This window comes from Mesocricetus auratus, unplaced genomic scaffold (genome assembly GCF_017639785.1).
Source record: "Mesocricetus auratus isolate SY011 unplaced genomic scaffold, BCM_Maur_2.0 Super-Scaffold_4256, whole genome shotgun sequence".
NCBI lineage: Eukaryota > Metazoa > Chordata > Mammalia > Rodentia > Cricetidae > Mesocricetus > Mesocricetus auratus.
Window position 1 is genome coordinate 98,069,895 of NW_024429182.1, and position 14,923 is coordinate 98,084,817.

The window sequence follows — 14,923 nt, forward strand, 5'->3', positions numbered from 1 at the left end:
CTGTATTATATGTAATTTAGATAAATAAATAACAATAAGGTTCATTATGGCATTTTCAGCATCCTTAATGTTACTTTACCTCCTCTCCCTCCCCAATTGAAGCCCCCACTCCATTTTTCCATTTCTCTCTTCAAATCATTCACATCTTGCTGTCCCTAGTGTACCCTCAACTGATTCTTTTTTATTTCCCTGGTTTCTATGACTATTTTATGTTGTATACCCACATCTGAAGATTGGGACCTAGGAACTTCAGATGAGAAAAAACATGCCACACTTGTCTTTCTGGGTCTGAGTTACCTCATTCGTATATAGTTCCATCCACTTAATCTGTAAATTCCATTATTTCATTTTTCTTTAGGGCTGATTAGTTTTCCATAGTGCACAGATACCACATTTTCAGTATTCATTTGTCAGTCGAAGGGTAATGTTTCCGTTTCCTAGCTGTTGTGACTAGAGCAGCAATGAGGATGTTGAGTCCTTGGGGGCATAAGCCAAGGAATCATATAGCTGGGCTATATGATAGATTTATTTGTGCATTTTTGAGGATTCTCCATACTGACTTCCTTAGTGGCTATCCCAGTTTGCAGTCGCACCAACAGTGAATGAAAACTCCCTTTCCCCACATCCTCTCTCCATCATTTATTCAGTTTTGTTGATCTTTGCCACTCTGGCTGGGGGCTAGATGAAATCTCCACGTTGTTTTGATTTGCATTTCCCTAATTGCTAAGGTTGCTAAACAGTTTTGACAATTTCCCAGCCATTGTAACACCTAATACAATTTAAATGCTATAGACATGGTCATGCTGCAATGTAAAAGGATTTCAAGGGATTGTTTCTCTAAATACTAGAAGACCTGTAACTGAAATCAGTAAAGAAAGAACCTGCAGGCATGAACAACCAACTATCATTCACTTGGATATAGAAAACAGTGTAGAAACAAAGAATAGTAAAGAAGCAAAGGATTAAAAGAGAAGAGCATACAAGCCTCATGCCAAATGCAAGTTCCAGACAGTAAGAGTGGGACAGGATAGATACTCACACAGGAGACAGCTGTAGTCTTCAGCCATAGATTCTTGATGCAAGCCTCTTATAGTACAGCATGACCATATCTGTAGCTTTGCTTACTCTGTTCAGAACAGACCATTTATTTTTAATTATTTCATTTTTGGAGTCATATTTGTTTAATTTTTACTCTTTGTTTAAATATACAAAACAGCCTGCATTTTGGTAATTTCAGTATGTGAAATCTTTATCGATTTGTTTCCTCATGTGTTTTATGCTTTTTTGCTGTGAGGTAGCCTTTGACTTTGGAGTTTCCCTGTCTCTTTGGTTCTGGGTTCTGTTCTTTTTTTTTTTTTTTTTTGGTTTTTTCGAGACAGGGTTTCTCTGTGGCTTTGGAGGCTGTCCTGGAACTAGCTCTTGTAGACCAGGCTGGCCTCGAACTCACAGAGATCCACCTGCCTCTGCCTCCCAAGTGCTGGGATTAAAGGCGTGCGCCACCAACGCCCGGCCCTTGGTTCTGGGTTCTGGAATGAAGGTTACCTAGAATCACTTCTCAGAGTTTGTAGCTGAGGAAATTGTGGCAGATTAATGGCCATGGTGACTCAGAAATCTTGTAATTATTGGGAATGAAATGTAAACTAAGATAACCTGGCTTCGGAGCTATGCTATTGTCCATGAAATGTACTTAACTATCCTTCAGAAGGTAGCAATTGTGTCGAAACTGCTCATGGTTATTCAGTAATCCCAGCTTCTGTGGGAAAGACTGTTTTGAATTGCCTTGATCGCTCTTTTGAAAATCAGGTAATATTAGAGTTTATTTCTAGACTGAGTTGATTTTTACCCTTACTCTTGTACTACAAGCTTGGTTAGAATAATTTTGTAGTGACACATTTTCTTTTACTGGAAACCTTACTAGGTTTAAGTAAGGGGAGTTGTATTTATAAGCCTCCAAGCCATTTAATAGTAGTAATAATGGATGTATACTGAGACACCAAGCTAAGTATTATATTCACATTGACTCATTTCATGTCAACAGATGGTAATTATTGATGGGTCAGATTCTGTGAATACTTGGGGAATGTTCTTACTCAGGGATCTCACTTTGGTGTCAAGTTGAACTAACTGGAGAATTATGGCAAATATAGAACTAAAATATTTTTTAAAAATGTATAAATGGAGCAGTCTGGTTTGAGAGTATAAGTAGTGAGAAGGTAACTTTCGTCCTCATACCAGCCTGTGTAAAGTTGATGGTACAGTTCCATCAGACATGGAGAGGCTTGGCTTGTATGAAATTAGGGGATATGTTTAATGTCACACAGGAAACACAGAATTGAGTTATAAAAATAAACTTATTAGGTAACATGGAAACTGATTACAGGCTTAATAACTATTTCTTTTTCTTTTTTGTTTTTTTCGAGACAGGGTTTCTCTGTATTGTTTTGGAGGCTGTCCTGGAACTCACTCTGTAGACCAGGCTGGCCTCGAACTCACAGAGATCCGCCTGTCTCTGCCTCCCTAGTGCTGGGATTAAAGGCGTGTGCCACCAATGCCGGGCTAATAACTATTTTTTAAAAGTGCATTATCTTGTGGTTTTCTTTTTGTCTTCTTTTCTCTAGAAATAGGTTGTTGGAGGTCAAAGTTCAGGCCTTAATACATTTGCAGATGGGTTTCCTGGAGCAGTAGAATTGTATATGCACTGGACCTGCATGTGTGATTTTCATGAACGTTCACAGCTCCTATCAGGTTCTGAATGTGGGCTGTGCTCACCACGAAGGATCCGTGAATTAGGCGGAAGCCAGATTTGCTTTATGCCTCACACTACAGTTTGTTTCTCTTTGCCAAGAGGGTAGCAGAAGACAGAAGTTGTTTATTCATTTTGTAAGTTTAAAATACATTTTATTTTGACAAAAAATAATTTTGTGTGTACTGACCTATGAAAGTAGTTCTTATTTAAATAAGACTTAATCCATCTTTAGAATTGATTGTGATTCTGTCAGCACTTCCTCACATTGTAGACACTCCTGAGTTTTGTGGGTTTACCTTTCAGAGGTTAGTTCCTCTTTTTATTCCATTGTCAGTCAAGGCTCTTATCCCTTCCTAGCAAGGTATGTAAACATATTTTCTTCTAGAACTAATTGCATTTTGTACTTTATCATATGGAGTTTTATCTGTACATTTTATTGGCCTCTCACTTACTATACCATCCAACGCCTGTTTGACTTTTGGAGTCCCACCAAAAACATTCATACAGACAAACATACATAGACACACACACACACACACACACACACACACACACACACACACACACACACACACCCCACCAAGAACATACATACATTCCCTCCTTCGTTGTAGCCAACATTCTTACTTTTTCCCAATATACACTTTGAATTGTATTGGCTTCTTTTAGCTTTCCAAAACTGGAGTAGCTATTCCCAGTTAGCTGTTTGTCTCCAGTGACTGCTGCTGCAGACTGTCTGTGGTGCCTCCTATCCCCTGTCCTCTGTTTACCTGCAGTACCCTGCTCACTCCTTTCCATGGCCTACCTTCTGCCCTTCAGTCCCTTAAGAGTAGTTTTTCTTTGAAACCTCTTTTTTATTTCCCAAGCTGGAAGTAAGCTTTCTTTCCTTATTTGAGTTTCTGTAACACTTTAGCTGAACCCCTGGGGTTTTTAACCTTTTTTATGTCGTATTAGATACTTATGTACTCTGCATTTTCTTAAGGACAGAGACATTGCATGGTTCCTGACTTTATAACTATCCCAGTATTTCCGCACACCTCTCTTCAGATCCAGCTTTATAAATAAGGTCTTGGAAAACTTCTATTGAATGAATAATTGAATGAATACCATTTTATTTTAAAGTATAATTTAACCTTGTTATAAATTCGAAAACTTTCAGAATTCTTAAATTTATTTATTTAAAAAAACCTTAGCAATTTATTTTTAAAATCATAACTAAAAAGGCTTATGTGGGCTATAATGGCCATAAAATCGCAATAAGAATCTAAAACTGTGTGTGTGCATGCTCATGTATGTAGAAGCCAGAGGTTGATGTCAAGTATCTTCCTTAACTTCTGTCCACCTTATTTTAAGACATTGTCTTTTACCAAACCTAGAGCTCACTGTTCAATTAGACAGGTTGGCTAGCAGGTCCTTATGATCCACCAGTTACTGCCCCACTGTTGCTAGAGTTACAGACAGGCACCAGCCTTTACATGATCGGATCATCATGCTTGCCCAGCAAGAAGTTTACCCACGGAGCCATCTCCCCAGACATAAACTACCTTTTTATTTTTATTTTTTGTTTTTGTTTTTGTTTTTGTTTTTTTGAGACAGGGTTTCTCTGTAGCTTTGGAGCCTGTCCTGTGCTCTGTAGACCAGACGGGCCTTGAACTCACAGAGATCCACCTGCCTCTACCTCCCAAGTGCTACCACCACCCTGCCCTAAAACTGCTTTTTAAAAAGGACCCAAACTACATCTCTCAGTGCAAGGTAGTCTGGCCTAACTAGAATACAAAGATTAACAAGTTCCTTGATACCTGTTTCATGTCTAATATTGTTTAATAAATCAACTGAGATCTTGGAGTATATAAATAATCAGGTGTTCAAAAGCAGATTCTACAGATGTGCTAGGAAATTTCCTTGTGTAAAAACAACCTTTAGTAATCTAGAACCACTGACTCCATAACCAGGTAGGTTCACTTAGTTGGTTAAGTTAGAAACTTGCTTTGTATCTGACTTTAAATAGAGGGAATTAGGAGTGAAGAGTCCTAGAATAACTTTTAACTTTATAAATAATTTCTTTTTTAACTGATTCCTGGCCAACTCAGAAAGCTTCTGTGGCATTGGCACAATTGGTCATATTTCTATGAAAATGAAGCCTCTCTCTAGTAGCATGCGATAAGGCCTTACTGCTTCTTTTAAGTGTAAATGAGAACAGAAAAGCTGAAAGTAATAGAGCACTGAGTGGTGTGAAGAAGGTAAGAATAAGGAAACAGGATTTTAGTCCTGTCACTGTTACTTTCTAGCCATGTGATCGTGGTCACTTTACATCTCTAAATCTTTTTTTTTTAAGCTGTGAAATGGGATAAAAAACAACTGTGTTTTGTAAGGATTAAATAGAATAATTCCAGTAAAGCATTAGACTTGGTGGCTCACTGTTGTGCACAGTGAAAGCGTTGGGTGCTTTCACTACAATGGTAGCACTTTACTACTTTGCTACAGGTACACAGCTTACACTTGGAGCTGTAGACCCTGTTAGCTGTGATGGGTTGGCAGTTCATGTTGTGGTTGTGAAATTAGCATATGTATCCTCGTGTTTATGAGTGACTACAGAGTAAGTGGAACTAGATATTCTGCCTCTAGGTTTCCCATGGAAATTCCTGCATAACCCAAATAAAACAAACTGGCTAGGGCTGACATTATAGAGACTCTCTTTGTATTAGAAAACAGACCCATCCATTTGCTCAGCAACTACCAACTGTTGAATGTATAAGGAGCTGCTGGCAGTTGCTGGCTGCTGAGAGAGGGAGAGTCAAGTTTCTTTCCGGATGTGACCCTTGTTGAGTTGACCCTACTCTAATGGAAGACTACACATCCGAAAGTATATAGACAGCACCAACTGTACTCGTGGGTTTAAGAAAAAAAAGTGTGTGTGGGCAGGAGAATACATGTAAGTTGTGAGTTAGGGAAGGGGGAGAAACATATGAGGAGTGGAGGGAAGGGTGAATATATTCAAAATATAGTTTAAAATTCTCAGAGAACTAATAAAAAACTTATTATTTTAATTAGTCACTACAACCAAAGATAGAAAGATCTTGATTAATTTAACCAGTTTTACACAAGTGATAGAATGTATATGATGTTTGTCTTTTTATTTAATTGTGTATTGTGGTTTTTGTTGTTGTTATTTTTGAGACAGGGCCTCACGTAGCCCAGACTGACCTCTATTTCCCTATGTAGCCAAGAATAACCTTGAACTTCTCCTGGTCCTCTTGCCTTTGCCTCTCAAGTCCTAGGATTACAAGCTTTCAACATCACACCTGATTTTTGGAGATATTATATATCCATGTATAAACAATTTTATTATTAAGTAGTCCCTTTTTAGAATTACATATTATTTCTTTTTGCCACAAAATAATCCCCTGTTGATGGATAATTAGGTTCTTTCCAGTTTTTCTCTATTATGCTCGGCATTCCATTGACTAGATAAGTCATTTCTGCTGTGCAAACAGCTCTTCAGAGACATTCCTAAAAGTTCTTGACACTACTGTCATCAATTTCTCTTCTGTGAAAGTTGGATTGGGAAATGAAAATGAACTTGAAAAAGTGTGGGATTAAAAATGTGGGAAAATAATAGTGACTAAGAATAATTAGAATAGGAGTGAAGAGGGGTGAGCCTATTTACTAGAGTCAGTGATAAAAGTAGGTCTTTGTGATATACATAATCAGAGTTTATCCATAATTAAAATACATCAATGACTTAATTGTATCAAATCTTTTTGTTTTGTTTTTTTAAATAAGGCTTCACTATATAGCTCTGGATGTCCTGGAACTCACTATGTAGAGAGGCTGGCCTTGAACTCACAGAGATCCACCTGCCTCTGCCTCCTGAGTGCTGGGATTAAAGTCATGTGTCAACCTGGCATTGTATAAAATCTTAATGTTTACTCTTAAATCTGCTTGGACGTATTTAAATATTGTATATAATGCTTTATGAATTATTTGTGTCTTTATGAGAAAACACTTGCTATTTTTGGTTTGGATTTACAGTTATTATCTGTTCTGTTGATCAAGATTTTGCCTTCTTATGCATAATAACTGTTATTTGAAACAACTCTTTCTCTTTTCTTCCTCCCCTTAGCCCAGGACGGAAGCGGGACTTTTCTCCTGTCCCATGGAGTCAGTACTTTGAGTCAATGGAAGATGTGGAAGTGGATAATGAAACTGGCAAGGATATATCCTCTCAAAGAAACTGCCTCATTGTAAGGGCTGGGTGCTAAGTCAGACTTGGGTGGCTCCTAAATAGTCTTCCTCTGCTGTCTGTTTCCATCTATCCCCCCAAGTCCTTTATGTAGCATGGTACATTACCTGTACGCTTTTTGCCGAATCCTCTTTGGCTGTAATTGTCCCACACATTGGAAGGGATTAAGGAGTAAATTCCTGAAAGTAATACTCTGAGTCTAGTAAGCTAATTGACTGAGTTCTTAGAAATCAAGTACTGAGTCTTCTTCAGGAACAAAGAAATAAGGCATACCAACAATGTGCTCCAAAACAGCCTTGATAGCTCAAGAACGTCTACCTAAGTTCCTTTAAGTCCGCAGTTTTCATAAGCTTATTGCCTGTTCTTTTTTTTAATCAGTATGTTATCATTCATAAAAACCTTAAATCTGTTATCTTTAACTGTTCATACACTTTTCGAGTTTACAAGAGTGGTTCTGAGGGTCCAGTCCTGCTGCTTCTCCATGGAGGAGGCCATTCTGCCCTTTCCTGGGCAGTATTCACGGTAAGTTGTTGGTATTAGAAGCTGGTGTGTTATGTAATTATTTCCTCTCAGGTAGACTTGACTAGTTCTTTCCATGCTTATTCATTGCTTCAGGAGAAGGTTAGGAGAGAGTAGACTTGCAAAGCTTTAACATTGTGTGCTCAAGGTCCTCTGTTCTTTAAGGCAGAGGTTCTTGTAACATTTTGTATATATATGCACTGGGTTGTGGAATTTGTGCCCTGTCAAAGTGGGAGTCTTTTTCTCAATAAGTTAAATATTAGATGAGTAGACATTTTGTTTCAGATGCTTTAGATTATCACTCCCTTTGTTTTCTTCAGAGCCCCCATGATACCTTGCATGTGGAGATGTTTTAGAAGTATTTGAAAAAATATTTTTTGAATATTTTTATTGTTTGACAATTTCATACATGAATGCAATGTATCTTGATTATATCCACCCAGATCCTTCCTTCTTCTTCCAATACTTCTACCTTCATGTCCTCTTATTTTTTTAACCCATTGAGTCTAGTTAGTGCAGCTTAGTGCATGAAAGTGGTGCCATCTACAGGAACATACGCAACCTAGTAGTGACCACATCCTGGAAGAAAAATGACTCCCCTCCCCTAACAGCCATCAGTTGCCAATAGCTCCTCAGCTTGGGGTGGGTCATCATGTAGCTTTCTCTCATCCATGCTGCAATATTAACTGTTTTCTTTTTAAAGTAATGCTTTATTTTACTTTTGGAAACACTTTGTATGTGTGTATGCATATTTGTACCTTTGAACTCTTAGGAAATGGCTCTTGGTTTATAGTGCTTGGGTCTACAGTACAGAGTGTAAGCTAGTAATATGAATACTGCCCTTTGTAAATCTTGCTCACATCTATGACTGGAGGATGAAGCAGCCCACATGCAAAGAGATATGTCTAAGAAAGATACTAGCAACACCTTTGTTTAAAAAGAAGTGATCTTGTATGTCAAGCAGATATACACACTTACTCTGTTTACCACTGAAGGACAAAAACCAGGTACCTGGAGCCAAATGGTTGTGAATCAAAACCCTAAGTGTTTCACTTTATTCCTGGAGGCAGGGATGATTGAGATTCAGTATTCAATCCTTGGAACTAAAGGATTTGGCTTTTGTTCGCTCCTTCCTTCTCTTACTCTAGGCTATGCTTATGATTTGCCTGCTGGCACCAAGTTCTCTCATGTCTGTAGACCAGTGCTGTTAAGTAGATCTAATGTAAATACATTTTTCTAGTAGATATATTGCGTAGATTAAAGACATAAGTGAAATTATTTTTAAGAATATTTAGTTTGAATCATTGTATCCAAAATGATACATCTTGATCATCTCAACAGGTAATCAATATAAAAATTATTGACATGGGTCAGTCCTTTTTTTGTTAACACCAATAGCACAGAATCATATATGAAGTGGTTTATAAAAGGTTTATTTTGGCTCATAATTATTTTATCGGGCCCCCCCTTTTTTTTTTTTTTTTGGTTTTACAAGACAGGGTTTCTCTTTTTTGGAGGCTGTTGGTCTAGCCTGGCCTCGAATTCACAGAGATCCGCCTGCCTCTGCCTCCCGAGTGCTGGGATTAAAGGCGTGCTTCACCACCGCGGCTCAGGGCCCCTTTTTAATTGAAAATCTTTTCTCATACAATATATTTTGATCATGTTTTTCGCTTTTGCCAATTCCTCTCAGATCCCCCCACCCTCTAACAATCCAATTTTATGTTCTTTTTCTTTCTCTTTCAAAAGCAAAAATATAAAACCAAAATAAAAACTCACAAAAGTGAAAGAAGTCAAAACAAGCAAAAGAACAATAAGCAAAATTAAACAAAAAATCTATAAAAATAGCATTGAGTTTGTCTTGTGTTGGCTAACTATGGGGCCTTCCCTGAAGTATGGTTTATATACCACTTGAGATTCCATTGGAGAAAAGTGATTTTACCCTTTGCCAGAGGATACCAATTACAGATAGCTTCTTGGCTAGGTGTGGGACTCCATGTCTTCTTCCCCCTCTCAGTGCAGGGATCCCATCTGTGCAGTCCTGTGCACATTGCCATTGTCTCTGTAAGTTCTTATGTGCATCAGTCCTGTGGTATCTAGAAGGCATTGTTTCCTTGGTGTCATCCATCGCCTCTGGCTCTTACAGTCTTCACCTCCTCTTCCATATAAATCCTGAGCCTTACTGGGAGGCTTTGATGGAGACAACCCATTTAGGACTGAGTGCTCCAAAGTGTCTCTCTCTGCACATTGTTCAGTTGTGTGTCCCTATGTTAGTCCCATCTACTGCAAAAGCAGCATCTCTGATGTGGGTTGAGCAAGGCACTGGTCTGTGGGTACAGCAGTATGTCATTGGGAGTTATTTTATTGCTATGTTCCTTTAGCAGAATAGTAGTTGTAGGTTTTTCCCTAGGCCCAGGGCCTATCTAGTCTTAGGTTTTGGCCACTTTGGCAGTGTCAGATATGGGTCCTATCTCTTGGAGTGGACCTTAGATCCAATCAAAAAGTAGGTGATTACTCCTGTAACATTTGTGCTGCTATTTTAGTGTATATCTTGTAGGCAGGTCACTGTTGTAGGTCACAGGTTTATAGCTGGGAGATACTGATTATCTTTTCCCCCAATAGTGTACAGAGAATACCTTCAGTACCATGGATACTAGTCAGTTAATCACAAGCTCAACTTCTCCATGTTCAATGACTTAAGTGTTGTCTTCAGCAGTAGGGCCTTATCATCAGATGTGAAGAACAATCAATAGCCTCCTTGCTGTTTGGGAGTTTACATAGGGTCACTTTGGCCAATGGCTCAACAAGACGTAACCCATTCGTGGCACAGGAGGTTTTACTGGGTAGCATAAGACGTCTAGTTGAGACACTGTCTTCTCTTACTACTTGGTGACTCCATTCAGTTTTCTTTCATATATGTATCTATTTTACGAAGCTTCTACAGTAGTAGGTTTCCATATGGCTTTTCAAATGCCTTTAGTGTTAATTGTCCCTCTCCATAGTCTCTCCTTTAGCCTTCTCTCCCATCTCCCTCCCTATCTTATCCTCCCATTTGTCTCTCTGTAACATTATAGTCTGTTTCCTCTTCCTTGGGAGATCCTCTCTTCTCCCTAGTCTTTTACTAAGTACTTTTAAAAAAAGATTTTTTAATTTATTACATATACAGTATTCTGCCAGAAGAAGGCACCAGATTGAATTGTAGATGGTTGTGAGCTACCATGTGGTTGCTGGGAATTGAACTCAGGACCTCTGGAAGAGCAGCCAGTGTTCTTAACCTCTGAGCCACCTCTCCAGCCCCCTTTTACTAAGTACTTAACCTCTGTGGTTATTAAAATTTAACATTCATATATAAAAGAAAATATGCAATTAAATATACAAGTTGTCTTTTTTTTTTTTTTTTTTTTTTTTTTTTTTTGAGACAGGGTTTCTCTGTGCAGCCTTGGCTGTCCTGGAACTCACTCTGCAGGTCAGACTGGCCTCAAACTCAGAGATCTGCCTGCTTCTGCCTCCTGAATGCTGGGATTCAACATGTATGCCACCACCACCCAGCTACCTGTGAATTTCATAATTTCATTTTTCTTAGCAGTTGAAAAATACTCCTTTATGCAAATATGCTACATTGTCATTATCCATTCATCTGTTGATGGATATCTAGGCTGTTTGCAATTTCTGGCTATTATGAATAGAGCAGCAGTGAACATGGTTGAGCAAGTGTCTCTGTAATAAAATGTAAATTCTTTCAGATACATTCCAAAGAGTGATATAGCCGAATCTTGCAATAGATCAATTCCCAGCTTCCTGTAAAATCGCCACACTGATTTCCATAGAGATTATGGAAATCACACTCTCAATAGCAGTGAATAAGTGTTCCCTTTCCCTCATCCTCATCAACATGAGCTGTCATTTATTTTATTGATCTTGGCCAGGCCAATCTGACTGGTGTAGGATGAAATCTCAAAGTAGTTTTAATTTGCACTTCTCTGATGACAGAGGATGTTGAGCATTTCTTTAAGTGTTCTCAGCCATTTGTGTTCCATCTTTCAAGAACTGTCTGCTTAGTCTGTACCCCATTTTTAAATTTGTTTTCTTGATGTCCAGGTTTTTCACTTATAGATGCTAACCCTGTCAGATGTATAATTGGTAAAGTCCTTTATCCATTTTGTGGCTGCTACTGTGTCTGAGTGATGGTGTTCTTTGCTGTACAGAAGCTTCTCAGTTTCATGAGATCCCATTTATTAATTTTGGTCTTAGTGCCTGCACTATTGATGTTCTATTCAGAAAGTGCTTCTGTGGGCCAGTGAGTTCAAGCCCATTTCCCACTTCCTCTTCTGTCAGATTCAGGGCATTTGGCCTTATGTTAAGGTCCTTGGTCCATTTGGACTTGGAACTTGGTGCAGGGTGATAAATATGGATATATTTGCATTCTTCTATATGAAGAAATCAGTTTGAAGATGCTGTCTTTTCTCCAGTGCATATTTTTGGCTTCAAAAAATCGAGTGTTCACAGGTATATTTACTTATGTCTGGTTCTTCAGTTTTATTCCATTGATCAATATGTCTGCCTTTATACCAATACCATGTTATTTTTATTTCTATAGCTTTATAATACAACAGGAGGATCATGAGATTGAGGGCCTGGTTTACATAGCAGGACCCTTTCTATTCCAAATAAAGCTACCATAATTTAGTCATCAGGCTTCCTCCCTCAAGATGTTTATCTTTTCCTAATCATTTTTTAAGGAATGTGCCTCTGAACACTATTAATAGATTGTTTTAGACTCCTAATTCTTTATATAGAGATTAAATTTTGACATGTAAAACTTTATGGGGAGAGTAGACCAGGCTAGTCACATATTCACAGAAATCTGCCTGCCTCAACCTCTCCAGTGCTGGAGTTAAAGGCCTACATCACCGCATCTAACCAATATGCCTTTATTAAATAAGTTGTGGATATATGACTGTTAAAGAAATTGCATAATACGTTTAAAAAAAATCCCAAACTCTAGGGCACATGGCCAGCAGACATAAAGTGAGGAAGAGGGGTGTGCAGTCTGACTCGCAGATCCTTAGGCACAAACTGCCTTATTCAGTCTCACATGCCTTCTGCTTCCGCTGTCTAGGAAAATTACTTCACAAAGTTGTACCACATTCTGCCTTGTGGATATATCCTGTTTATTTAATCACTTATCATCAGTCACGTCTCATGTTGTAAGGGGCTTGCTTGGGTCTATTCCTGCTATTTGGTATAGTTCCTGTTCTCTTTTAACTGTGTTTATATTCACAGATATGCTCTAAAGCTTGAATTCTGACCTTTGGCGTCAAGTCAGTTGCTAGAGTACTGCCTTTCACATGGCCATTTTTATTTAGGTGCTGAGATTGTTACTTTTAGACAGTAGCTTTTCCTCAGTTTAGGATCTCCAAATGAGCAATCTTTGTTAAATGATAGAAATTTTGATAATTGAATCAGTGCAAAGGTGCTCTATTGATTTATAACTCCAACAGTGTTTGAAAATGTCTAGTACTTTTGCTAAAATTAAGGAATTTGAGGGAAAACATTACTAATCTGACAGACAATGAATCACACTGACTACTAATGAAGATATTTTCCCATTGATTTGTTCTCCATCATATTGTTTTATGTTGTCTTCCCATGCCTCCTATATCTCCCTAGACATTTGCCTGTGCTAGATACCCTACCAGAACCTAGGTGCATAGTCTTGTTCCATGATCTTTACCGTTTAGGCAGGTGAAAATACTGAAATTTAGAGAAATCCCATGGCTGTGACAGCAACAAAATACAAGCGTACCTCTCCCTGAGTCTAGACATTAAGAGGATAACACATGTTTGGGAGAATGGTTATTTCTGTGCATCCTTAATATTTGTCAGTTACAAATACTGTACCATATTATTTCAGTCTACTTCTCAAGGCTGAAATTATCTTGAGATAATTTATAGGATATCAAAGTGATCTGATTCCCCCACATACACACCTTGGAGACTAGGTCTTGCCGTTTAGCTCAGTCTGGCCTTGAACTCCAGCTCCTCCTGCTTCGGTCTCCCTGCTGCTGGAATTCCTGGAATGTGCTACCATGCCTGCTCTGTCCAGATCTTTTTCCAGTCTTGTCTCTAATTCTCTATACCTTAGACTACCCACAGAGTTCCAACACTTAATTGAGATAAGCTTGTTCCCTCCTCTCATTCACTTAAATCAGACTTTCTAGTAGGTTTATCCTGCACTTTTAGTATTCTTCAAAGCTCCCTAGGTACTGTGTTAGGCAGGCAAGGTTGAGGACTGCTGTGACTCTGCTGTTTATTGGCTGTTTGGTTCTGGTGAGATACTTAACTCCTTATAAAGTCTTGTTACCTGTAAAATGATGAGAATTGTGTCTGAAGAGTTCTGAGGAGTAAATTAGATAATGCATTTGAAGCTCTTAGAGGTGACCTTGCAAGATTTGATAGATATTACTGCTATTGACATTAGTGTTGATAGTGCAAATCCCACTGAGGAGGGTGAGTCTGGTTCGTGCTGTTTGAAGCAAGGCCAGAAGTCACTAGCAGACATGATCTCACACTATCTATAGAGCGTGTGGTATTCCTTGAGCTTACTTTCACTCGTTTATTTTTTTCACCTGTTTTTAACCATACACAAGTGTAAATAGCATGAGTACAGGGGCATCGTCTGTGTTGTTCACTGCTACACCCCATTACTCATTTGTGGCAGTTTTTAGATGTCATTTAGATAGATTAATTTAGCTGGGTGGTGGTAGCACACACCTTTAATCCCAGCACTCAGGAGGCAGAGGCAGGCGGATCTCTGTGAGTTCAAGGACAGCCAGGGCTACCAGAGCTAGCTAGTTCCAGGACAGCCTCCAAAGCTACAGAGAACCCCTGTCTCGGGGGAAAAAATGAGCTTAAATAAATAAACAAGAAGCTGCTTTTAATATTCTTGTTGTATGTGTCCGATGAGCACAGAGTGACTATAAATCATTGCCTTCAGGACAAAGGCTGGAATTGACAGTTACTGACCTCAGATCTATCTTTTGCTTGTTTGTAACTTTATATGAGATTTGTTTTTGGCCTAGAAGGTTTTACTACTACCACATTGCAATTAGTAACTCCCATAAATAACAAACACCTCCCAGGGACAAACAGCACACTATGGTAGAACTTCAGACCTCTGTTGGCTCTAAAGTAATAGAAGTAGAAAGATTGGCTTTTTTTTAAAAGTGTATTCTGGTTCGTTTTCTGATATATGTTATATTGGTAACTTACCATGATGCTAGTTCTGGTTTTACTACTAACTTGTTATATTACCACAGACAAATTATTTCCTTTTTCTTGGTCTCAATTTTTTTTTTCTGAGCCAAAATAGTATTTTCAACTGGTTCACAATCCTTATCTGGGGGATCCAGGCTCTA

General features: G+C 38.5%; 1 protein-coding gene across 1 annotated transcript in view; it reads left to right on the forward strand.

The window, feature by feature from the left end:
* Positions 1 to 14,923, forward strand: part of Ppme1 (protein phosphatase methylesterase 1) — a 54,094-nt gene that overhangs the window by 17,823 nt on the left and 21,348 nt on the right. Inside the window, exons 2-3 of the mRNA XM_005073998.4 lie at positions 6,870 to 6,963; positions 7,419 to 7,511. Coding sequence (XP_005074055.1) covers positions 6,870 to 6,963; positions 7,419 to 7,511 — 187 coding nt within the window. The remainder of the gene's footprint in view (positions 1 to 6,869; positions 6,964 to 7,418; positions 7,512 to 14,923) is intronic.